Below are 26424 nucleotides of genomic sequence, written 5' to 3'. Positions count from 1 at the left end.
ATACATGTATAAAACATTCCAGTCCTGCAGATATAAGGTAACACTTGAGAGCAACTAAATAGTGGAAGGTGTGCTGCTCTGATGAGCTGTAATAGAAATGCATCTGGAACTGCAGGATGTTTTCCTTAAGGTACTTTTCACTGTTTCACTTGCTAGGATTATTTCATCCAGTGGTAGCTGTTGATTTGAAATCATCAGATACTTGATCCAGGGCATGCAGTTGCACATGCTTATTAGTGTCCACATTCCTCAGTTGTTGTTTGACTCTTGAAGCATCTGATTTTTGTTCAATTGTAGAGGCTTTGGGAGCTTGATTTTGCACAGAACATTTGGGCATTATCTGGATAGTGTTTTAATCAGAATATTGCTGTTATGGAAATAGATTAAGATAGAATTAAAGACGTGAAGTCAAAGGACACAGGTTGACAGCTTTTGAGACAATGTTTATTAAATGTTGCATAATGTTAAGACTGATGCTAGAACTTTTTTTTTTAAAAAAAGGAGCTTCTATATGAAAGTGTAGTTTGTTGAAGAATATGAGACAGCTGGATTGAAGTAACAGCTAATAATATCCCATTAGGATATTAAACACAGTGGAAAGTGGTAATGACTGCAAATGAATAATAAGTGCTGATAGCTGAAGCACTTAGTAAAGTCATCCTAACAGAAATACACCAAGAACAGTGGAAAAGAATTCACCATGTCAGAGTTTCATGGAATTCTTTGTTTTTGCTGGAGGATAAACAAGTGAACTGCTATGAGTTTTCTAGAGAGGAAAAAGAGAGGAAAACGTTCATATACTCTGTGTTCATGGAAGCCGTGAATGAGGAACCTGTGTTCCCTGATTTTATGAGAGATGAAAAATTTATATTGAGATTGTAGTTCTTATCTGATACTATGCATAATTTTGATGCATTTCTTACACATTCAGCAGAAGGTATTTTTTATTCCATGTTCTGTTTCTTCCAGAATTATGACATGGAGACTACAGGTTCCCTCAGAGTTTATGGTGTTAAGCTTTTTGAGTGTTTCATTTGCAGATTGTGCCTTTCTTACCGTTGAGCAGCCTTCTCTCCACCATGTGGTACATGATCTCCACCTCTGGTCCCCCTGAAAACTGGTTTTCTGTCGTACCCAGATAGTTTAATTTCAGCTAGGTCCTCCCTTCATCCCTATTCCATTCCTTATCTTCCTATTTCTTTAGCTGATAGTCTTTTACTGTGGGTTTTAATTTCCTTTGTAAAATCGAACTCAGTTTATCTACACATTCAGGTGTCTACAGCATGATCCTTTTAAAAATGTTTTTGCTACCTCAAAATATGCTTGGAATGGGTTCCTTTATTCTCCTTTTGTTGATTGCAAATTCTGGGTAGCTTTTAATCCTGTTTAAAAGAAATGTGAGTGTTCATCCATAACAGAGCTTGTGAGCTCTTCAACACACTTGATTTCTCTCAACAAGAGACATCACAACAGATTTTGATCTCTTGTATCCAGCAGTTAGAGAAATTTTCAGTACATGGAAACATGGACTTCTTGGAAAGGAGGATAGCAAATGGTGAAAACCTTCCTATCATCCTGTTTCTCTTTCAGCCAGTTAATAAGCATTAGTTTAAATTCTACCTTTGCTTTTATTAATGACAGAATTATCCTATGCGTGCTCAGTTTTCTACCTGTTTTTGCTTCTGCAGTAAGAATGAATTAGATCCTGTCAGATGCAAGCAATAGCACACATGAATTGAACCTCTATTTAAAAGCTAGAGAAAACAAAGCAAAGCAGGGAAGTGTTTGAGAAAAAAGACATTTACTGCAGTCTTAGTGTTTGTTTTTCCAAGAGAGCCCTGAGACCTCATGGGGAGGAAAGACAAAGAATAATTTATGTGGTCTTGGTAAACTTCATTGTTGTTGGTCTGAAATTTGAGTGATGCAATCTCATTACAAATATATATATATTGGGAAGTTTGTTAAATACCTTTTACTTCATTTTTCTATCGTACACCATTTGCACAAGAGGAAGAACTTCTGCAGTGGTAGTTAGCAAGCCAGTTGGACCTGCACCTCTCATTGCTTTCTTGCCATTTCTGACCTAAGTAGGTCAGAGCTGACCTTTCCTTCCTTCAGCTCCTTGTCAACTTCCCTGGCAGAAAGCAGGAACTCTGGTGTATTTTCAGTTGTGCTCCCTTATGCACAGGCTTCTGGTATAAACATTGTTAGTACTTGTTACATTGTCATCTTTTTTTTAACCAGGAGAAGGTTTTCTTTCCTTCTTATTCAGGAAGAAATATTCTCTATACTGGGTGTTAACCAAGCAGAGGTTTCCATGCTCTGCCTTCTTCAAATGATGCTTTCCTTGCTTATTCTATCAGTCTTATCATCCAAAACCTGATACATCTAAATACAATGACTGAAAAAGGATATAGTATCTGATACCCTTTAAAAAAGAGCATAGAAGTGGTGCCTGTCATCTGGTAAGGATAGTTGGACACCTGTTCCTTTTTCAGGTTTTTATCCCGAGTCACATAACATGTATTACTGGGGAAGGGTATGTTTGTGCTGCAGAAAGAGTGAGAGGTGGGTAAAACTGTTTAGTGCCATGATCAAAATAGAGATACTTGCAAGCAAAAGCTTCTGGCAGCTATTTGTCCCTGCCTTATTACTTGGCTTTTTAGAATCACCAACCTTGAGGTACCATTATGGGGAAAACTTAACTCAAAGCGCTATCCCACATAGGTTACATTTCATATTTAATTCATCTGCATGTGTATTTTTCAAAAATGTCAATGTTCTTTAGCCCACAGTATATCTGGAAAGTGATCTCATATAGTAGCAATACTTACTTCTTTGTATTTACATCTGTATTAGTATCATAAACTCAGTTATTATGACTCTACCTTGCAGATGTCTTACCAAAATGCTCTGTACTGCAACAGTTGTGGGACACAGTCTGTGTACCTTTCAATTTAACATGCTGACATGTTTTTAAATGCTGATCTCCGTTTAGTACCAGGTCACTTTGTGTTCTCAGATAAATAAAGCTGATTTCTGTTTTCTGGCAAACAACTACACATACAATTTTGTGTGTATTTCATGTTTATGTACCATATAACAAACTCTCAAAGGTCTGATTTTTCTGCCAATTTCATTAGTTTAATGTCTTGAATTTCTTCAACAAATCAGATGGCTGTTCTGATTTTCTGTGTAATAGTGTTGCTGGGTTTGTTGCTTTATAGAGCAAAAAGCCACTCAGCAGTTTATCTGTAAATAAAACCCACGCTCTCATTTTCCTTGAAAGTTGCATCCTGTTTTCTTGACCATGTGGGCAGGTTGTTTCCCTAAGAAATATCTTTAGAGTTTGGAGTTGCCACAGTTGCCATAACAAGTATCTGTTCTTAACAGTTGAGGTGTTTCTACAAAAAAATTAATACTTTGTTAGTAGAAAAACAGATTCATTTAAAAAGCAGATGGTGTGTTCACATCTCAGGTAGAGGGAGGGAGACAGAAGAGGAAAAAGTGGACATTCACCCTTTTAATCTCGAACATGGCAGTGGAAGCCAAAGCACAGATACATTATTATTTCACCCAAGGAGGGATGGCCCTTCTCCCACATCTTCAGGTCCCCTCTGCTTAAACCTTTGAATTAGAGTCAGCAGGATAGTTGGAAATTATAGATTTTTTTTATTTTTTTTTTTTTTTTTTTTAACAAAAGATAAGAGAAACTATGTGGCTTCTGTGTTTCTACATTCCTGCACTTTCAAAGTTTTAACTTTTAGGTTCATTGCACATCCTTCTGACTGCTGTCCCCACTCCCATGCTCTGGTCATTCACTCAGTTTCTACAGGGAGATTTCTGATTTTATATTCTGGGTTCTTTTTACGTATAGAATTAATAGTGGTTCATTCCCATATGTGCAATTCCAAAATTGTCCTTTTACACCTATGTACTATATTATTTCTATGCAGACAAATCATCCTGTAGTGTAGGATGACAAAAGCAGATGCCCCCTTTTGAGCGAGAATATCTGGAATGTTCCTGTTTTACGTATGTGTTGGAGGAGTAGACCCTTTCTCTAATTGCATGTAGAAGCACATGAGAAAGCCCATGGTGTTATCAGGCTACATCTTGTGTACAGGTCTGACAATGAAAATTTTCTTTCCCCTGCAGCAGCTCTCACATGCCATCCAGGTGACTCTAGATATGACTAAATGGAAGTAAGTACTTAAAAGGAGTGCCAGGAAGTCACCGCTTGGATAGTACCACATTCAAACCTGTAGTTACTGTATGTTAACATTTATTACTTTTTTTCATTATTTGAAATTCTTTTAATAGTATTCACTATTACTCTTTTTGTCCAAATTATGCTTAACTGAGCCTTCTTTCTAAACCAAAAATACTGCAGTGTCTTTTGAACCAAACCTTACTTTTCACTGTTACACCTTTTACTCATCTCACACTCTTGTCAGTGAGGGGAAAGAGAGAAGAGATACATACATAGAGGATCACAGAAGGAAGGAACCTCAAGAGATCATCTGGTTGCACTGCCTATTGAAAGCAGAGTGTTATCCAGGGCCCTGTCAAGCCAAGTGTGACTTCACTGTCTGGTTTTTCTTTTATATATTAGTGTTAAGGCAGGAATGAAGAATTGATGGGGCAAACAAAGCAGTAGTGTGTGCTAAATTTTATTTATAAAAGCAAGATGCTTGCTATGTTGCATGCAACTAACTATAATACTTCTTACTGTTGTTTGCTGTGTTTATGCCTGCTTGTATACATTAAGCACATGACTATATGACCCATCTTCTTTTTTATTCCTTTTCCACTTAACAATGTAATTTTTAAAAATCTGCCTTAAGTTTCCAGTTTGTAAAGTGTCAGCTAATGGGAAAGATGTTGTGTTGGTTTTTAAAAGAGAAAGAAAAGGAAAAAAAAAAAGGCTTTATCCATCTGTAGCCATACCGTATCCATTACAGTATAAATGTGCAGTTATCCATCCTGGCAAATCTGCATTATCTTCTGCCCAAGCTATACAGCCTTAGGCATCATGCAAGGCTGTGAGTTAAGAACTTCTTAGCAGCAAATTGCTACATGGCTTACCATCGAGGTCTGTTAGTGCTGGGCTTACTGGTTCAGAGAGAGAAGCTGTGTGTAAGAAACCAGGCAAGCAAGAGGAGACTGGCATGGCTGAGTCGAGACCTGCTGGGCAACCTAAAAGGCAAGAAGGAAATGCACAGGCAGTGGGGTGCAGGGACAGGTATCCTGGGATAGGATGAACATGTAACATATGTTTATGGGTTTAATTGTTCATAAAATTATCCCTCTCTTTCAAGAAAACAGAACTTTCCAGAATGATTTTTAAGCATAAGGCAGTATGTCTTCTGGAACATTAAAATCTTTGCTGAAGGTTTTTTCTTAGAGCAAGGAAGAGTGATGTGTATTCCTTCCTCGCCATTTGGTGCTTACTGTATAATGTAATTTATATTCCCAGATAAATTGAATGAGTATTATTCTGTTAAAAGGGAGGGACTGAATTTCTGGAACTAAAACTGAGAGGCATAGCAAAAGTGTTACAAATCACAGATACTATATTAAAATATGCATCCTGCCACAAAGTTCACTGGAGTATGAGAAATGCAAGCCTGGAAATGGAAATTGCAGTCTCTCAGTAGCGTTAATAGCTCTGGCTGTGGTTCTGATTCTGAAATCAGGCCTTTTGGTGCTAGTGCCAGTTGTGGCTCACAGATCTTTAATTGCTCACGCTCACTGTAAATCTGGCCATAGATCCCTTTTACTGATCCTAATCATCTGTACAGTCCATGGCCTAGTTGCAATTTCTCAATTGCCATTATTTTCACTGTATTTAACTGGTAGGTTGAACATCTCTTCATGATGCAGGAAAGGGATGAGGTACACTACAAATGTGTTAAATAATATGTAATGGCCTTCAGAGATGTAGCAATAATTGTCTGTATGCTAGGTTGTGGTCTTAGTTTTGCTGGCACAAGAATGGAGTAACAGTGCTGTAGTCTTTGTCATTCTGTGCTTTGATGTTGCTGTAACTGTAAGATCTGGTTCTGTTATGCGTGTCCTTGCTGATGCACCAGTGTGACAGTGAAAAAGGTTTTGGAGAAATTTATTTGTTGATTTAACCCTGAATAGTTCTTTTGGTTTATGTTTTTATAATTTCCTTAGTACTCCATAGGTATATTTGAGTTCATGTTTTGCTCTTAAACATGCCTTCGTGCCCATTTTTTTTTTCTTTTTTAAATGCGAATTTGCATCACACCGGATTATTTTCTTGAATGTGTGCTCATAGAGTTTGAATGCAGAGTTGATGGAGGCAGGTGGGCATAGGAAGGAAGGAGGCATAGTAATAACAGGGAAACTAAGTCAGCAAAACCAGAAACCTTAAAAGAAAATTCTTTGGAGAACTTAAAAAAAAAAAAAAAAAAAAAAAAAAATTCTCCACTAAGGTACTGAGCTTGATAAATGGGAAGATGGTATTCAAGTACTGCTTACCTGAAAAGATAGTGTAGAGGTTGGCAAACCAGATAATTACTTGAGAACCTCTAGGACTTACAGCCTATTCTTAAAAAGAGAGAAAAAAGGCCCTTTATTATATTCAGTATCAACAAAGTCCATGTATATTGATACTGAAGTGAAGTGTGTTGCAGCAAGGGAGTACTGTGCATCATCTAGTGCATGGATTGTGCTGAAATTGCAGTTTTAGAGCACCATTCCTTCAGTGTAACTTAGCTGTTGGCTTTTGAGGCCCTCTTGCTGTTCCCTATACCAGGTACTTCACTTATTAGGAAATTAGAGCAGGAACATTAACAAAAAATTAGTTTGTTACTCCAAGTACCTTGTTACCCTGATCTCCATGAAGTAGTCCTCATAAAATGATTATAGAAAATATAAGAAACCCCAATTAATTCAGCAAGTTGGACAGAATTCTTTCTGAAAATAGAAGCTTTCCTTTTTCCTAGACATGGTCCAGCATGAGGTAGTGCATGAGTAATGATCATATGTGATTAATTTGATTAGCCTTTGAAATATGCTGAAATATGCTGAAATGTTATAGTGTTAAGTTCACCTACAAAAACAGTAACAACTTTTATGTTATGATAAAGCAAAGTATATCCATATGAAGTTCTGAGAGTAAAAAGCTGTCAGTAACTATCTAGAGGGAGGCAGTGGCAACGTGGGCGTGCACACAGGTACAGTTACGTGTCCCTGAGAATGTCTTTGTCAACAGATGACTGCCTTAGCATCCTTGCACCCAGAGCAGCTGCATGGCCCCCACACCAGCAATGGCCCATCCCCTTACTATAGTGTAATCAGGTTTCCTCTGTTGGGATCATGGCCAGCACAGGTAGGGCAATACCATCATTCTTTCAGGTCACGGAAATGCACTGGCTGACTCTCTGTGGTCTTGCAGTGAGGGCCACATGTTTGATTGCAGTAACTGGTGTCAGAGACAGATGAATAACTAACGTCTATTGTTCTTCCACCTATATTTATTGTATTAATCACAGCACTGCCTGCCTTTTGCCTTCTTCATAATCAGTGTAATTTGCTCATTGAGGAAATCAGGTAAGCAGGTGTCACAGAATCACAGACATTCTTTGTTGCTGATGTGCTATCAGAATGGGAATTGGTCCCTTTTGCCTTAGTGAGAAACCAGTCTGGGATCGCACCAGAACAGGGTATGTCATGTTATATCTGTGAGTTTTGCTGACCCCACAGGGTTGTTCTGTCAAATACAGTCTGCAAATGTTTGCGGGTTTGTGAAAGCTGGATTCCAAATGTGTGAAAAAAACAAGTATGAGACTTAATTAATATTCAGCAAATAAAGAACAGAGCTGAATTCAGTTGCTGTTTCGCTGAGGAAGAGCTAACAAGCAAAGGTAGACCTATTGTAGGACACAGTTACATGCTTGAAGTGCTGTGGTGTCTCACCAGCGCCCTGGACCTGTGTAAGTACATAGCTCCGTCTGACTGGTTGATGGCCAATGAATAAGACAAGCTTATCTCCTCCATAAGTGAAATCAGAAGCAGATCTTACCCAGAGTTTAAGTAGAGCAGCACCAGCACAAATTGTGGCTTCATTTGCCAGTGTTGGGGGTTGCAGACTAATCGCTTACTTCTGAAATGGAGTCAGTCCCCATTAGAGATGAAACCTCAAATTGTGGCTGCCTAAACTTAGGCTTCCCTTTCCACTTTGCTGTTCCATTCCAGTACTACAGCCTTAAGTCTGGCATCTTACAGCTTTCACCATCTCAGGTTTGACTGCTTGTTTTGCCCTTGCCGTTTATAGGAAACTCACAGATCAGAAAGCTGATGACTCACCATAATTGCCTTTTAACTGCAGAAAGGATTTGTGTGATGGGGGTTATTTTTTCCTGAATGAAAAGTTCATTGCATCACTGATCTTTAAGGCTCCTTCCAACCCGAACCATTCTATGATTCGCTAATTCTATCTGGTGGTGTTGCTGCTGTTTTGTTGGTTTTTTTGGTATGTGAAATTGGACATTGCATTTGTAGAAGACACTTGCTTTATAATTCACAGGACTCTTTTCTCCTTATAAAATTAACACGTACATCTCTACTGGTCGAGTTAAATCCAGATGAAATTGTAGGCTATTCATCAATAAAAAACTTGATTTTCTCCTGATATTTTCTGTTCCAAAAAACTCAACAGCAAGTATTACCTGCAGCCTGGATATTTAGAGATGGAATGATTCACTCTTAGACAGTCTGTAGGATTGCCAGATGGCTCAGAGTTTTGGCAGACAGCTTTTACCTGGAATAATTGGGGGTTAGGCTGTGATACATCTCTGCTCCTTTTTTGTTTATTCTTGGGTGTGTTGATGAGGTCAGAGATTTATCTACTGCCTAAGCAAAAAAAGTTTAGAGCATTATTAATTGCCAACAATACTGTCATCCACAAAGAGAAAGTAGAAGAACAATTGAAATTCATGTCAGGGACCATTCAACAATTCGCATGAATAGCTTACTGTGAAGACATAGGATAGTATTCTTTGAAGGATCATGGTGCTGCATCACAGGGGTAGCTATGCTTTGTCCTGTCTCACATGGTATTGTTTGTGTGTCCTCTTTATTTCTTTTCCTTCCCCTCCTTTTTTTCATTCCTTTTCTATTTTCTCTCCTATTACCTTAAAGTTTGTCTCATGTTGTTTATATGCAGATTTACTACCCATGCCTGATACTAGGGTAGTATAAGAATTGGCTTCTGCAAAGCATGAAAACTGGGATTCCCACAGGGTGTCAGTCTCTTTGGAAAAGGGTAACTAGCACGTGAATTCTGTGTTTTTTGTTTTTTGTTTTTTTTTTTTTTATCTTAGCTAAAATAAATGCTGTAATTAAGTACGAAAGTTAAAGATACTAAACTATGTATAGAAATTGTGTAACACGGTAATATGATGCAAAAAGTCTTGTTAATAGAAGGGATGTACATACTAAAAGCTACCCTGGCATACGGATGTAGATTAGAAGATGGATGCTTAAACAGGAAGTTTAAGGCCCAGAGACTCATGTGCACATGCCCTGAAGTCTACCTCAGTCTATGTACTTTGTATTTTCTACAAACCAGGGAAGTCCTCTGAGCTAGACAAAAATGAAGCAAGTGGCACCATGGCCTCATCCCCAGAGTTAAATTCACCACTCTGCCATGCCTTCCCATGCAAGATAAGGGAAGTTCTGGACAAATGAGAATATGATCCACAACAGCCACAGTACTGACTAGGAATGCAATTTAAAACAGTTGACATTTTAGTGGAAATACCGTCATCCTCATGATTAGTAATTTCCATTCTCTTCTGAGCCAGGTGACCTTGCTGAAGGTTTTGAAGATTAAAGACAATTCTGTAGCCTGGGACTTTCTTACGAAAAAGGAACGTTTAGCCTTGTCTTCCAAAAACCAAACTGTGATTGCTTTTTTAGAAACCAAAAGAACCCCAAGCTGGAAACCACAAACCCAACTAAAACCAACAAACCCACTGCAAGTAAAATGTTTGATAAGAAAGAAATTGGCATTTTGTTGTGATAATATATGTGGAGCACTCATGGTGTTGCAGGTTTTCTCAGTTTATTTCCCTGATTGACAGTGTTGATCATGGGATGGTCTGTGCAACATTAGGTCTGCTGGTACCTGATGGGATTCAGCTTTCTCAGTGGGGGAAAATTGTCTATGACCTTTTTCTGACCCCATGTGCTTATCATGAAGTTATGAAGGATCAAAGCAGGCTTACTTTAAAAGCATGTTAAACATTTAATAATACTGATAGACCTTGGGCTGCTCAGTCACTGAGTTGGAGAACAGCGGGTGTGGAAACAGTGACTTTCCATTTGTGAACACTGAAGTTGTAAGGGACCAGCTGTATCAGCTGAATGTTCACAAGTCTGTGGGGCCTGATGGAATTCATCCCAGAGAACTGAAGGAGCTAGCAGATGTTAAAGCCAGCACCCCTCTCAATCATCTACCAAAGGTCTTGGGAGTCTAGGGAGGTCCCTGCTGACTGGAAGCTGGCCAATGTTATTCCTATCTACAAAAATGGCATGAGGGAAGACCCAGGGAACTACAGAGCTGTTAGTCTAACCTCAGTTCCTGGAAACATTATGAAGATTTTATTGTGTACTAATGAAAGGCATCTAAAGAATAATGCAGTCATCAGGCACAGTCAGCATGGGTTCACAAAGGGAAAGTCCTGTTCTATGATAAGGTTACCCACCTAGTGGATGAAGAGAAGGCAAGGCAGTGGATATGGTTCTTTTTGGGATTTTAATTGGGCTTTTGATACTGTCCCTCACAGCATCCTTCTGGACAAGTTGTCCAGCCGTGGGATGAGCAGTTTCATGGTATGTTGAGTGAAGAACTGGCTGAAGGACAGGGCTTGAAGGGTTGTAGTGAATGGGGCTGCATCTGGCTGATGACCAGCGGTCTTCCTCGGGGTTCAATTCTAGGGTCAGCTCTGTTCCATATATTTATCAACAATCTGGATGCGGGAGTTGAATGGCCCATTAGCAAGTTTGCTGATGATACCAAACTGGGCAGTGCTGCTGACTCTTTTCAGGGATGCTTTGCAGAAGAATCTAGATAGATTGGAGCACTGGGGTATGATTAATGGGATGAAATTTAACAAGTTGAAATGCTGGGTTCTACACCTAGGATGGAGAAACACCAGGCATAAGTATAAACCAGGCGAGGAGTGGCTGGAGAGCAGCCCTGCAGAAAGGGGTCTGTGGGTGCTGGTCAACAGCAGGCTTAACAAGAGTCAGCAGTGTGCCCTGGCAGCCAAGAGGGCAAACCCCATCCTGATAATGACCAGCTGGGCAAAAGAGGTGATTGTCCTGCTGTGTTCAGTGTTGGTGCAGCCTCATCTTGAGTGATGGGTGTGGTGCTGGGCCCCACCATTTAAGAAGGATGTGAATGTCCTTGAATGCATCTAGAGGAGCACAACAAGCCAGTGAAAAGGCTGGAAGGAATGTCCTGTGAGGAGTGGCTGAGGACTCTGGGTTTGGAGTTCGGAGACTTGAGTTTGGAGAAAAGGAGGCTGAGGGGCGACCTCATTGCTCTATGCAGCTTCCTTAGGAGGGGAGGTGCTGAGCCCTTCTCCCTGGTATCCAGTGATGTGATGTGTGGGAATGGTTCAAAGCTGTGCCAGGGGAGGTTTAGACTGGACATTAGGAAACATTTCTTTACCAAGGTGGTCATCAAACAGTGGAACAGGCTTCCTAGAGAGGTGGTTGATGCCCTAAGCCCATCAGTGTTTAAGAGGCATTTGGATAATGCCCTTAATAACATGCTTTAACTTTTGGTCAGCCCTGAAGTGATCAGGCAGTTGGACTAGATGGTTGTTGTAGGCTCTTTCCACCTGAAAATACTCTGTTCTATTCTGTTCTGCTACATATGCTCCGAAAAATCGAAGCAAAATAAATACCAGAGAAGCAAGTAGGTGGTATTTTTTTACTGCACTATTACGTAGAATAACTACTAACCAATTTGTTGGAAAAAAATCTATTTTACCAAAAATACCATGAAAGCAGATTGAAATTTCAAGGTAGTTTAATGTATTTTTAACCTCTGGCAGAGCATACCACTGAAGAGTGGGCCATGGCAAACTGATACATGCAGATGCTATAGGCTCCATCTTCTGCTTGAAATCAATACACTGTGTCAATTACTCTGCTGGAAGGTCTGACTATTACTACTTTGTATGACAGAGAAATAGGAATTGTCAATAAAATATTGAAAAGGGGAAATAGATATAGGCCATTCCAACATTGTGAGCAGCAGACCTCATTTACCCATCTCACTCAGTCTACACCTCATCTTCATGTGGTCCTGTGGTACGGCACAGTTCATTGAGCATTCATGACTAGGTATTTGTCTTATAACTTTTTGAAGCTGTCTTTTACGCTTTTCCTCCCCATTTGGCATTGGATTTCTTATTTCTGGAGGTCAGCTTCCTCTCTCTTCTCTTGTAAGTCTTAAATTTTAAAGTGTCAGACTCACCCAGATGTTTGCAGCTGATTTCCATTCCCTGTTTCTTATGTTGCCTCTTTTCTGTATTAAAGTACTACACTAAAAAACTGTGAAAGTTTTAGAAATGAGCACTTAAAGATCTAGTAAGTAGCACTGGTGAGGTTCTCTGCAATCTTAATGCACTGTAGCTGAATAATGTGTCATTATATGATCCCTAGTGTATATTTAGCAAGCAGTGGTGTTTTTTCATGGTATCTCAGTAATTAAAAATAGTAAATCTTCTTGCACTGCTTTAAATAAGTACACCTTAATATCCATACTGCCTGCATGTATATGGATACTAATATATTAGTATTTCTATAAAAGTAAACAGAAGTTTAAACCAAACCAGTGAGTAGATTATGGTTTTTAGGGTAAGAGGAAAATTTTAGAGTTTGGATGATTGAAATGGTTCTGAGCAGTTTACTGGGTGTCTGATCAACACATAAATTAAGGCAAATAAATTGTATAAATGAACTAGAGTATCATTTATGTGATCACTGTTTTCAAACATTGTTTTCCTCTATGAATCAAGGATCTATGACCAGTTGTGTGCCAAATCTATTCAATTGTGTGTGTGTTTTACATTATGTTAAGTATTGCAAGTCCCATTCTAAAATTTCAAGCGGTCATAACTCCAACAAATTAACAGTAGTGTGCTGCATTAATGAAGAAATAAGTGCAATGATTCTTGGATGTTTTTTCATCTATTTCTCAGGGTTTACAATATTAATTAGAAATAAAGTGTAATTCCTATATATATATCAATTTGTATTTAAATGTATCATTCTTGTAAAGACCTTACTTGTACTCTAACAACAGGTATTCCACAGTGTAATCTGTGCAAAAAGTACTTTGCTTTTAAAAAAAAAAATTGTTTGGTGACAGTGTTTATAGACTTGATTCTTCTTTAATATTTGCTTGTATTTCCTTCATGTCGAGTTACAGTTCAGTAGTTCAAGCACAGTAGTACTCTGTCAGTACTGTTTCCTGTGCAGACCAGGATAACTACAAATAATTCCCGATGTTCATTTGTCTGACCTGTTCTTAGAAGCATCCACAGCTGGAAGCTCCCCAGTGTCTTCAAGCAATCTATTCCACTCCTTCATTACCTTTAGAAAATTCTTCCTAAAATCCACCCCACATCTCTCGTTACGGCAGTTAAAGCACTTCTTGTCTAGTCCGTCAAGGATGTGGAGAACAGGCTATCTCCTCCTTGTTTCTTGTATATGTAAGCAGTGTTTCTTTTCATATCATGCTCATGCTTGTTGCAGTCTGAAACTTTTCAGCTAGTTTACCTCCTTTTGGAAGCATAGTGCTAACACTAGATACCATACTTCTGGTGGAGGCTTCAACTGAGTTGAGTAGAATGCTTGTTTCATGCAGCTTGCTGACTGGGCTCCTGCAGATACTTATAACAATCTGATTGCCTTTATTTTCAAGAATGTGACTTTGCTGTTCCTGTTTAACCTGTGATCTACTGTGATTCTTAATGCTTTTTGAGAGCTCCTGCTTAGCCAATGAGTTCCCATCTCTTATTTGTACAGTTGATTTTTCCTGCCTAAATTCAGTACTTTACATTTCTTCCTACTGTGCTTTCTTTCTTTCTTTCTCAGTCTGTTAAGAGTATGTTACATTTTAAAACTGGCTTTATAATCACAGTCTCTCAAGAATTCAGTATCACCTACAGATTCAGTAAGCCCACACTGTCCTTCGTACGAAGTTTTTATGAAAATGTGCTTAGTGCAGTTGCCCATTGAATTCAACTTGATAAAACCTGTCCTTTTGACAGACAAATTTTGGTAAATATTTTGGAGTATATCTTTTAACTAATTATGTACAAACGCTATCATAGGTTCATCTAGAACCTATTCGTCTAGCTTGCTTAAAAGGTGATCTTGTGAAAGCATAGAAAAACTTTTTCTGCTTCCTTATCTGCAAAGGGACATTATCCCATCAAAAAAGTAAGATTGATTGTTTTGCCATGATTTATTCTTGATAAATCTGTTTGCTGTTACTCAGCTTGTTTCCTTTCAAATTTTCCTTCTTTTGTCAGCAAGTGTCAATAAAGCACATTGTGTATTCTCTCTGTATAAAAATGAACACTGATGAAGAGGCTGCTCTCTTGCCATTTTGTAGAAGCATAAACTCTGCTTCATATTGTAAACTGCTTGATTTAAAATAGAGGTTCACTCAGTTCACAGGACAGATCTCTGTTTTTCTGCTGCTTTACATTTTATGAGTTGCAGATTAATATAAAGTAACAAACTACTATTCATGTCGGAGACTTAGCCTTTGAAGTGCTTAGTTTATTCATGAAAGGAGTATAGCTTCATCCTTGCTGACCCACAGCTCTGGTTTGTGGAGATGAGAACATACTTACCAGGGCCCTGTTCTAACCACAGCTTTTTGGGACCAGTAATTCCGAATGAAGGACCTCACTGAAGTGGCGCAATTATGCACATGTGTACAAGTTGGAATTCGTGTGCCTTACAAACCTTTCCTCTGTTGAGATACCTTGGCCATCACATCAAATACATTCTCTAATGCCCAAAGCTGTGTTACTTTATCAGGGAAGTTTGTTCTCATTGCTAAAATTAAACTTTTTCAGGACATTTAGATCTAGTTCTAATACTTAACTGACTGTGAAGGGGTTTTACTGAAATTATGTGCCTGAGCAGTTACCACAAAAACAAACAAAACAAAAACCGAAACCAAAAAACCCCCAAGAGGTAGGCAGCACTAATGACAAACCAAATGAATGTCATTAATACTTTTCTAACAAGTATTATCAAAGGCGTTTTTTTCTTTTCATGAAGAAAAGTCTTTGTATTCTGTTTTGTTCTAGTAAGAAAGACTTTGGTTTTGTTTTGAGTCCTTGGCCATGGGATCCATGCTGATCAGCTCCAGTTACTGATTGAATTTAGGCTGGTTATGCTTAATTTGTATTTAGATTCATTAGTTCTTACTGTTCACATACTGTTCAAGTCAGACAATACTGGAGATCTCTGGAAGAATAATTTCACCTCATGCAACCAAGCAAGAGTTTATTGAGTTACAGTTGGCTGTGGTTATTCTGCTTTTTATGTACCTTAGTAAAAAATAAGGGAAGTGGGGTTCTATGATCCCAAGATGAGCAGTGAGCACTTCCAAAATTCCCTAGTTGTTTAAGCAAATGCACTCTGATTAATTGCAGCTAGAATAGTCACAGTATTAGAAAATGTGACCTATGAGAATACCGAATAGGTTAGTCTTAGTTAGCCTAGGGAATAGAGCAAGAGAAGGGAAAGATATGATAGCTATTTTCAATTATATAAAATGCTGTTGCACAAGAAAGGAGAACATCTGTGTTACATGTTCGTAATGGATAAAAGAGAGTAAGTTTAGACGTTAGGAAATCATAAGTAAGATTTTGTTAAATTTTCATAGATATGTAGGATCTTGTGTCTGTCTGTGTCATTTTTATCTGTGGCAGTCTGTGTTTGTAAATGACAGAATTATGTTGAGTATTTCCTCTTCCATTTCACTGGCCAGCAGAGGCTGGTGAAGATGCATATTGTGAAAACATATGCAAAGGAAATTAATTCCTCATTTGATGTGCTAGAAGAGAATATTCCTTGGTGTGGTGTTTCAGATGACTTTGTCAAGAAACTTTCCCAAATTATCATTTCACATACAGGGATTTTCCATGGACTGTTAAATGCATTAGTAATAACAGACAGTGTACCTATAACTAAAAAGCTGTTGTTGTATGATTCTCTTTAGCATCTATAAAAATTATAACAAAATCGTGTAATAGTTCGTAGCACCTGAAATAGCGTTCTTTGGGATGAGGGGGGAAAGTGGTGTTTCATTCCACTTCACTTGGGGAGCCTAATTATTAATAAAAGCTATCAGCCTCTCAAAGCAGAATCGAATTACCGATTTGTGAAATGAAGGCTGGTTTGCACAATGATGTGTTTAGCGATTTATTTAGTTCCGTGTTAATGGGCACTGATCACTCAGTTGAACAGTTATTGGTTGCTGAATGACTAAATGTGGGTGGATGCGTGTTCTCAGCATCAGAAGCCTCTGATAATTAAAAGCAGGAATGAAAGTAATAGATATAGGATTCATGGATAGGGTGGTTTTGTTTTTGCTCTCTTAGTGTCTGGGAGGAACATAGGCTAAAACTGAGAAGTTTACATTTCAACAAGAAGTCATAGGTGGGAATGTGTGGGAAGGGTGATGGTAGTGGTACCTGTGCATTGAGAAATAGCCTGTGCATTAGATTCTGTATCTTTACAATTATGCATAAGTTTTTGTTTGACAGGCTTATTCTGTGTACCTTTTTTTAAGATGATATGTTGTACTTGTAGGTCAGATAGTAGAGAGGGTAGTTTGAGACTGAAGAGACTTGAGTGGATGTTGAGGTCGTTGATAATAATTTCATCTACTCCAGTTTGAGAAAATATACTTACTGTTGGCAGTCTTTTGCTAAGGGATATATTCATCTATCAGAGGGAATTACTTTTTTTTTTTTTTGTATGATCATTTAGCGTAATTCAGTTAACAGAGACAGATGGATTTGGCATGTTACAGAAAAATCTTCGATGGAGGGGCTGCCATTGCTCAGGCTTTATTCATCTGATAAACCTACGATTTTTATAGAATTATGAGTTGTCTGTTTTGTCTCTTGTTTCTTGTCCTTTCTGAGCACTGAAATGTCTTTTTAAGACAGTCAAACTTTGAGGTATTCACTGTACCTTTTTTACCTTTAACATATTGATGTTTTGCAAATGCAGTTTCCATTTTCGTATCTGCATTTCGTAGGACAGTCTGCCTTGAAACAATATTTTTATTTGGCTTTGGGAATGAGGCTTTGTGATATATTCTCCTTTTTTACCAAACGTGGAGCCTTCTAGGGAGGAAGGGAGTTTCTGTGGGAAGACAGGCTGTATCACACATTTTTGAAGCGTAATTTCAAACCTTCTGTTCATCAGAAGTAGACTTACCTTACCACACCTCGCTACTCCTTATCGCAATGAAGAAGATTTACAGAAAGTTCACCATTATGTGAGATTAAAATACAAACTAAATGTTAAAAAACAAAACAAAACCAACACAACACAAAAAAGCAAACAAGCAGGAAAGATGAGGAAGGAAACAAAGGCTTTTGTTCAAAGTACCTGGAACCTATAACTTAATCTAGCTAAGTGGATCTTCATTGTAATCATCCCCTCTGCTTTGGGGTTTTTCCTGCCTTCCTTGAGACTCCTTAGTCCCATGGACAGGATGTTAACCAGCTGTGTCTTGGAAGCCTCTCCAGATGGAGACTACGCAACCTCTCTGGGCAGCCTGCTTCAGAGCTGGGCTGTCTCATGGGGGAAAAGGCTTTTCTTATGCCCAGGCTGAACCTCTCTTGTTCCAACTTATGCCTATTACCTTTCATCCTCCCACCATGCACTGCTGTGCGGAGTCTAGCTCCGTCTTGATGATCTTGTTGTAGGTTTTGGTGGGCTGCTGTTAGATGCCCTGAAGCCACCCCCTCTCTAGGCAGAACAAGCCCACCCAATTCCCGCAGTCTCTCCTTGGAAGACAAGTGTTAGAGCCATCAACTGTCTTGATGGTCCTCTGCTGACCTTGATGCAAATGAAGTGTCTCCTGTGTATTGGGTGGGGGCCAAAATAGGGTGCAGCATTCTGGGTGCTGTCTGGTAAGAGTCAAGTAAAGGTGGATAGTCACTTCCCTCATTTTGGGGGATGCCCAGGGTGTTGCTGCTTTCCTTGCTGTCAGGGCACGCTGCTGGCTCATGCCCAGCTTGCTGTGTGTTGAGACCTCCCAGGTCCTTTTGATCTGATCTGCACCCCAGCCAGGCAGCCCCAGCTAGTTTCACTTATAGCAAGGGGTTCTCCCTTCCCAGCTGACAGACTTTGCATTTATCCTTGGTTAATTTTATAAGATTCCTGTCAGCTCATTCCTACAGTGTGCATAAATCCCTCTGGATGGCCTCCCTGCCCTTCAGCATATTGACTGGTCCCCCAATCTGGTGTCATCTGTAAACTTGCTGAGTGTGCGCTCAATCACCTGCTCCAGACCCTTGGTTAAGATGTTCTACAGAACTGATCTTGGGATAGGCTTCTGTGGTACTCCTCTTGTTCCCAGCCACCAGGTGGGGTACAGCGCATGAACCAGTGTCCTCTGAGCCTGATTCTCCAACCAGTTTTTATCCAAGTTGTTCAATCATTCAAAGTCTAATGTCCCAACTTGGTTACAGAAACTGGGAGATAGTGTGAAGAGCCTTTCTAAATGCTAGCCACTGTTCTTCCCTCATCCAGAAATGTAGGAGAAGGTAGTCAGGTTGATGAGGCATGATTTACCCTTGGGAGATCCATGCTGACTATTCATAGTTAACACTGTGTACTTCATGTGCCTAGGAGCGTCCGTGATTAAATTCAGTCCATGATTTCCCAGGGACTGAAAAGAGGCTGAGCAACCTGTACTTTCCCGGTTTGTTCTGTCCTTTTTTGAAAATGTGAACCGTTATGAATTTTTCAAGAGTCAAAATGCAAAGCATGTTTGGTTGCCTTTGGAATTAGCCAGTCATACAGTAATGATATTTTAGACTACCTTTAATACGTATAGATGGGGTAGAGAAAACAAGTTCCATTCTGTTTAGAAATAAAGTCTTCTATTTCAAACACAACTATAAAATTGGTAGTCCAGGTCTTAATTAGCTTCCCACTAGATGGAGCAAATGTATGTCAACTCAACAGAGGAAACGGAATACATTTTAGATCAGCAGAACAACAAATCACTTGTATTAAATGCTACTGTTGACGTGTGGAAAACGGACTCCACAATCTGTGAGATTGTAAAGTAGGTATGTTTATTCAACACTGGGCAGCACGGGGGGGTAGCCTCACCGAAGTCGTGCGCGTCCCAATGCAGCAACTTGTCTTAGATTTATACAGTTAAGCATTACATATACATAAGGTTTCCCAATACGCCTATACATATGTATGACCAGTCCCCGCTTCATATTAAAATTAGTCCCAAGTAGTCATTTTCATAATCTTCTTCCATCTGCCCTTGTGCAGTGCCTCCTTGTGATGGTTGTTGGGGGTCGTAAAGATGAAGGCTGATGGCTCCTCTTCGTCACTGCTGATAACCCCTTGTCCTTGCACAGACTCAGTTGCTCTTTGGCTCTTGCCCAAACTTCAGAGTCTGTTTCAGCCGGTTCTTAAGACAGGTTCATAATTCTTCTTGGGGACTGTCTATTGTAGGGGGGCACAGGACTTCTTGCTTCAACTAATTTGTACAATGTGTAATGTAACAGAAACATTAAGCAACATCTATTAATTCGATCCCCTGGACTATACAGCAATCTAGGTAATCATTAAGCAACGCCTTATCTACTAAGATTCCCTTAATGCCTCTCACTGTTCTGATCTTGTTAATTATTAATTTTCTGAGTTTAAAATGGAAGCTTCTAAGCCAGATGGTGAAGTTTCCTACTTAGTTATAAGCAAAGGATACAATTTGCATGATGCTATGTATCAGTTGTCATAGTTTTCACAGAGTGAAGACAAGCACTTTGGTTACAACAGGGGTGTATGATTGTAGTAGCTATGTTTGATCGTATTTTCTGTTGTTGTTATTTGGGATTTTAAATTCCTTTGAAAAATGTCATACCAAAAGAGTGCTTTGAAAAATGAAATAAGTTGAAAAAAGAAAACAAGCTTTCAGATTCCCAAGTGAGTCCTCAGGTACCTGATGAAGAATCTGTACTCCTGAAATCTTACCTTCTTTTCTGATCACACTGTTTCATTTTATAAAGACTGCTACCTCAGCTATAAATCTTATCTTCCGTGTATCTTTTGACCCTTACGGTAACAATGCCATTACTAGTTTTGATTTTCAGGCAACTTTCAAGTTTCCCCCAACTTTTTAGATTTAAATATGTGTTCAATGCTTTTATACAGCATAACTAGGTCAGTATTTTCAGGACTAAAACTGTCTTTGAATTGTTCTAGGCATTATGCAAGAGTGGCATACATACAAAGTATTATCAGTGCTTCAAGAGGTAAAACCAAGCTTCAAGAAAGGAAGGAATGTAAACAGGGCTGAAATAGGAGTTTCCAGCAAAAGAGGTATAACTTAGGATAGAAAATAGGTGCTAAAACTCTCTGTACCAACTTACTTATCTGTGACAACTTCACAGTTTTTACTGTAAAAGGATTTTCAGGAGGCAGTTCTCAAAAATTTCACTGTAAACTTTTCAATTACACTCCTCTGCTCACTTCCTATCTCCCCAGCCATTTATTGGGAAGACTGTTATCCTAATGTGTGCTCAGTGAGAACTGAAAACACAGAAATTGTCACATTGAGTCAGGCTATTGATCTGTCTAGCTGTTTCTAATGGTGATTAACCTTAAATTTTTCTTCTTAATCTTGCAGAGCAGAATGTTATAAGTTGTCTTATTGTTAAACGAGCAAACGAAACCTCCTAGCATCCAGTAGTAATAGAGTAACTTTTGCCTCATACTGTGAATTCATGGCATTTATTATTTTTAAAACCCCAGATCTTTACCATACAGTGTCATCTTTTTTTTATTGAAAATACTTTCATCTTTCAGTGTTGAAGGTCTCATCATTAATTAAACTGTTTGTTCTCATCATTAATTAAACTTCTTCACCGAAGTTTATGTTCTCACTAATCTTAACCTGAAATTACATCTTAAATATATAAAAAATTTTTTGTTACAATTCTCTCTGTTAGTAACAAGAACTGTTTGTCAAATATCTTTGAAAATGAACTATTGGTAATGTGTACAGGCTATGACAGGATAATGATTTTACTATTGATGACAAATTCCTTGTCAGCAGTTGGTGACAATGCTCCTATCAAAGACAGAATTCTGATCCCTGGTTTAATTAATCATTTGTTAGCTTTAGATGCGTAATATCCCAAATAATGTGGTATGAAAAAGATGTCATTGTAAGGGAAGTGCCAAGAATAGATTTCAAGAATAGACATATGATCATTTTTAGTACTAAATAGGGGGGATGATATTTGCTATAGAATAGAGGTGTCACAATATTGACAGATTAAGAACATAAGGTTTTGATTTGCCTTTTGTAATGTGGGGTTTTATTGTTTTCAAAATAACACTCAAAATAATTTATTTTAGCAAAAACCTGAAAATTGCTTTTAGCAAATAAATAGCAACAATTATATCAGGTTCTTACTGAATTAGTCAGGAAAAATAAACAATGCTTGCAATTTCTTCTCCCTCTAGTGCATCAAAACTCTTTCTCTGGCAGCCTGTCATCTGGCAGAATTAAGTGTGGGATAATGGCGGTATTGTGACTAATACACAGAAATATCAGGTGCTACCTAAATATTTGTAGAGGGCTGGTTTGTGACACTTTTACTATAGTTTGTTACACTGAATGACATGCTGTTTGACATGATGAAATCTTTGTAACACAGGCATTAGTCAAATGTCCAGAGTAGAACAGATAATCTCTTTAAACCCATTTTGTTCTCAGTGAAGAGCGTAATAGACAAATTCTGATCATTCTAGAGCGCATACAAGCATTTCTGATTTCTGTTGCTGCTGTGGTATTTACATACCACAAATAACTCTGTGTTTGCAGTGGTTTAATAAAGACATCACTTATCAATTTAGATCCTGTTAAGGTGTTAGTCTGCACTGCATTTTAGCATCCATTTAGGAAAAAGAATGACTGAGAGAGGGTGTTGAAACCAAGATAAGATAAGGCATTAGAGCATATAGTGACAGTTTAAAGGTCAGCATTTAATTGAATGTTAGATAAGAAGAGGTAACTTCCTTCTTTCACATCCTGATGCCTCTTTGTCCATTTACATCATATATCTTGAGATTCTAGACTTGGCTTTGCATTATTTTTTGGCAGTTGAGACCCTTTATTTTCAGGATTGATGGTTTCGAGGGTGTATGTGACCTTTAAAAATGAATAATCTAGATGAAGTTGTTTGGATAATCACTTTTGAGGAGGGTTTACGTAAAAAACTTTGTGTTGGAGAAACCTATTCAAACACACTGTTCTATAAAGTTACTTTAAAAAGCAAATAAGCCAAAGAGCACATTTGCACACAGTTTGGAAAGACTGGCAGAGATCTAAAAACTAAGTCCAGGCCTTGGTTTTATTAATTATTCTCTTTAAAATACTAGTAGAAAAGCAAATTAAATGGTATGTTATCAGTAAGTGTTTTTCATTTCATAGGTGAAAAGGTAATTCATAGCCTGAAATCACTGATGCACAATAGTAATGACTTGCTATTGCAGCTTGGAGTTGAATACCAGGAAGGTGTAAAATTCATCAATACTAGACTTGTCTATAAATATGATTTCAAGTCCTCAGCCTGAGTCTTCAGTAGCAAAACCATCAAGAATGCAGATTTATTACAAGCATTGAAATGTGGAAAGGAATACATACTACTTGTGTAACATGTCAGCAGTAGTAATGTAATTAGGCTTTAAATGTCTAGGGACATACTGAATGCATTTTTGTTGGGGTCAACAAAGGCTTTTCACAATTGACTGAAATCTCTCTTAGAAACATGGGCCAGGAGGCAGGGGCAGGCGTCCTGTCCCATCCCGTGTCTCCACTCTTGTAGCGCTCTGTTATGTACCCTGTTTGTAGGCAGCTCCAGCTTCATCTTGTCATTGATTTCTGACTGTCTTAAAATTGTTAACCATTCTGCCCTGTCACAACATCTTGTATTCCATGTTTTATAGAAGAAAAAACTCCTGTATTCTAAATGTGCAATTGTCAAACATTCCTGAGTATTTGTTCACCCAGGAAGGAATAGTGCCCACTCCTGTGAAATCCAGCTTATTGATCATTGGGGGAAAAAAATGGTAACTAAGGTTTAGAAAAACCTAAGAATCACAATGTATTTCTGTTTGTAGTAACCAAGTATTGTGTAGCTTTAAAAAGAAAGTGATTTCTTTTTCCTATAAACTTCTCAGTTAATAATGGCTATTACCTGCTTGAGGGCCCTGGTCAATGTAATCCTGAGAAGCTGAAGTTACTCTGTTTTAATACCCTTTTTGTTATTGGTCTTCTAATAAGAGTGTCTGTAAGTGTTCCAGTTAAAGTGAATTTGTGATAGGTTTTTTTTTTTTATTTCATGGATATCCACCCGAAACAAAATCTGATTTTCCTTCCACACTCCAGGTTTTCAAACAACTTTTGCATGGTAACACCTTTTGGCTACTGTGGAATTCACTACGTCTACTCTCAGGACTAAAGCTAAGAGACTTCATCACAGTCTTTGCCTGAAAATAAAATGTCCCTTTTCCCTGCTTTACCAGTGTAGCCTTATGCTCATCTTTGCCCCCAAAATTGATTGCCTATTTTCTTGAAGAAGTCTAGGTGTATTTTTCACCACCAGCACTATATTTCTGCTAGAATGTACACCAGCTTTAGGTTCTTTACTTCTTACAATGATAATAGAAATTATTGTTTACTTCATTCAGTGAGCGAAATCTACTTTTGTACTCTTGAAGTAATGGAGTGCTATTTAAACCTTGTTTCGAGGCTGGTGTTTAAGTCTAGTTGTTTATACACCACCGTCTGGCTACAAAGGTGCTTTTCCAAATGATACAGATGTATGCAGGTGGATGTAATTCAGTTTAATGTAGTGCCACTACCATGCTATGGACCCAGAAATAAAATAACAGAACACTACAGTGTCCCTCTAAACAGATCTTGTTTATATATAACTTGTCAGTAAAAATAAGAAGGTGAGAACATACAGCAATTCTGGATTAAAAAAATTACATTTGACATGATTGAAAATTGGGTAGAAGTAATGACCAGCTGTTTTTCTGACTGCCTTTTGTCAGATAGTCCTTCTCTTGTCATGTTGCTCTTGGCATGTCAGGCTTTTGGGATACTAAGAATGTCAGGATTTCCCTCTAATTGAAACTGTAGATGTCAAGCTGCTAGTACATCATTCAGTAGATCTGTCGCCAGTTATATATTGAGTCTGCTTCCATATAATTTTGGTTCTTTAAAATGTGAATCTACTTGATAAAGGAAAAATTGAGTGCCATATTGCATTGGCAGAACCAGTATTGTTTTTTAAATAGTTCATAATCCTGAAAGTTTTCTGTGCTTCATTGTGCAGTGTTTTGTTAATATGAGTAAATTTGCTGTTAATGTTTTGTTACATAGCCATGTTCATGATGCTTTTTTTTACTAAGTTATTTGTGATAAAATCCAGAACTTCGGCACGAAGACGTGTTTTTTTAATAGTACGTTGCTAAGTGGGAAGGAGGAAATAAGTGTGAAGACCTAGATTGTGTGGAAAATTGTTCTTGTCGTAAGATAAACCATGGGTTTTGATGTAGTTGCTCATGTACAGTTGAAGAAATGTGTATCCAAAACCTGTGTTACCAAACAGATTCTTTTAGCTGTGCGTACATTACAGTACATACAGTATACACAGTAAGAGTCAGAGACTGACCCAAATCCACCTGTGTTTTGGAGTCTGTGGAAAAAAAAAAACAAAACAAAACAAAACGTGGGGAGGAAGAGAGAAGAGGAGAATTTGGAGCACTTATTAAGAGAGGAGGCTAAAGATAGAATTTAGATTTTTTCCTAACATATATAATAACTGTTGGAAGGATAATAGTTTAAGGGTTGTGGAAGTCTTATATGCTGAATAAAGCGTAAATGTGTTTACCTAATGCTGTTGGGATTAACTTTCCCTTGTTGAGAAGATGGCTTGATATCATTAATTGATAACTGTAAGAACTACTTCTTCCTATCCACCTAAGAAAACATCACAACAGTAGAAAAGGATAGCAAATTTTCATAATGCAAATGTGTATCTTCATGTAATAAACTGGTGTTGCTTAAATGGAAGTTGAGATGAGGAAGGAACTAGGAAGGAACAGACAGTGGCATATGAAATAATGCCATGTACACAAAAAGCACATTAGTGCCACTTAATTTTTCTTGTAGTGCAGGAACTTCTGCCACTTGATAGAATTGAGAAGTGACACATTGAAAACTGGGGAAGAGGTGTTCTTTCCCTCCCTAAGCACATAGCTGACTTGGAGTACTCTTTGATGTCAGTGTAGCAACAGAAATCGGCAGGATTCTCTTACTCCCACTGCCAAAATACTAGGCTCTTTCGAGGGCCTACTGGATCTGGTAAGGTGTGCATGTGGGTGTTTGTAGACAGTGAAGAGAAGTAGTAGAAAAGCTTATTAAAAAAAAAATGTTGAAAAATCTTCTGTTTCTAAAAATGCAGGCATCCATTCTGCTCATGTAAAGGTTTCTTGTAAGACACCTCTGCTAGCAGCAATAACACAATGTTTAAATACAAAATAACTAAGTACCGACTTTACAAGTCAGTGCTTTAATTAAAGCATGGCCATTCTGAACTAGTTCAAAAATGTCTGACAGAATTTGATTCTAGTTAGCGTTTAGTAACCAGTGCACTGCTAGAACAGGATTGGGTTTTGTCAGATGTTGTGTTAGACCAAATTATAATACATGTTTGATCTTAATACCAAAGTTACTAACCATAAATGGTAATAACCCATTTCTACATTGTTTTTTTCCAGACACCTGAGGAGCTAGAAGATGTATCTGACCTTGAAGAAGACCATGATGCACGTAGTCATACAAGTATTCAGACTGAAGGGAAAACTGACAGGGTATGTATTACCACAGTTTATTTAAAAGGCAATTTGATGAGGGGGAAAATACTATTGTGTTACTGTTCCTGTGAAGCCACTTAAAGTCATGCAGTGAATTATTAAAATCTTGTTCAGCTCTTAATAGATTTCTGAAAATGTGCAGAGGGCACAAAACTGATCTGTATGACCTGAAAGAGAAGAAGG

The 26424-nt window shown here is 38.2% G+C and overlaps 1 protein-coding gene across 4 annotated transcripts in view; it reads left to right on the top strand.

Annotated features, from left to right (window-relative positions):
• The window catches only part of CTNNA3 (catenin alpha 3), a 536681-nt gene that overhangs the window by 443080 nt on the left and 67177 nt on the right, over positions 1–26424 (top strand). For all 4 annotated transcript variants that reach the window (XM_086467518.1, XM_086467519.1, XM_086467521.1 and 1 more), the window contains one exon: positions 26146–26238. In XM_086467518.1, the coding sequence (XP_086323644.1) occupies positions 26146–26238 (93 nt within the window). The remainder of the gene's footprint in view (positions 1–26145; positions 26239–26424) is intronic.

This window comes from Leptosomus discolor, chromosome 6 (genome assembly GCF_034619465.1).
Source record: "Leptosomus discolor isolate bLepDis1 chromosome 6, bLepDis1.hap2, whole genome shotgun sequence".
Lineage (NCBI taxonomy): Eukaryota > Metazoa > Chordata > Aves > Leptosomiformes > Leptosomidae > Leptosomus > Leptosomus discolor.
The sequence above is the reverse complement of the archived record's forward strand: the minus strand, read 5'-3'. Positions and strand labels throughout refer to the sequence as shown.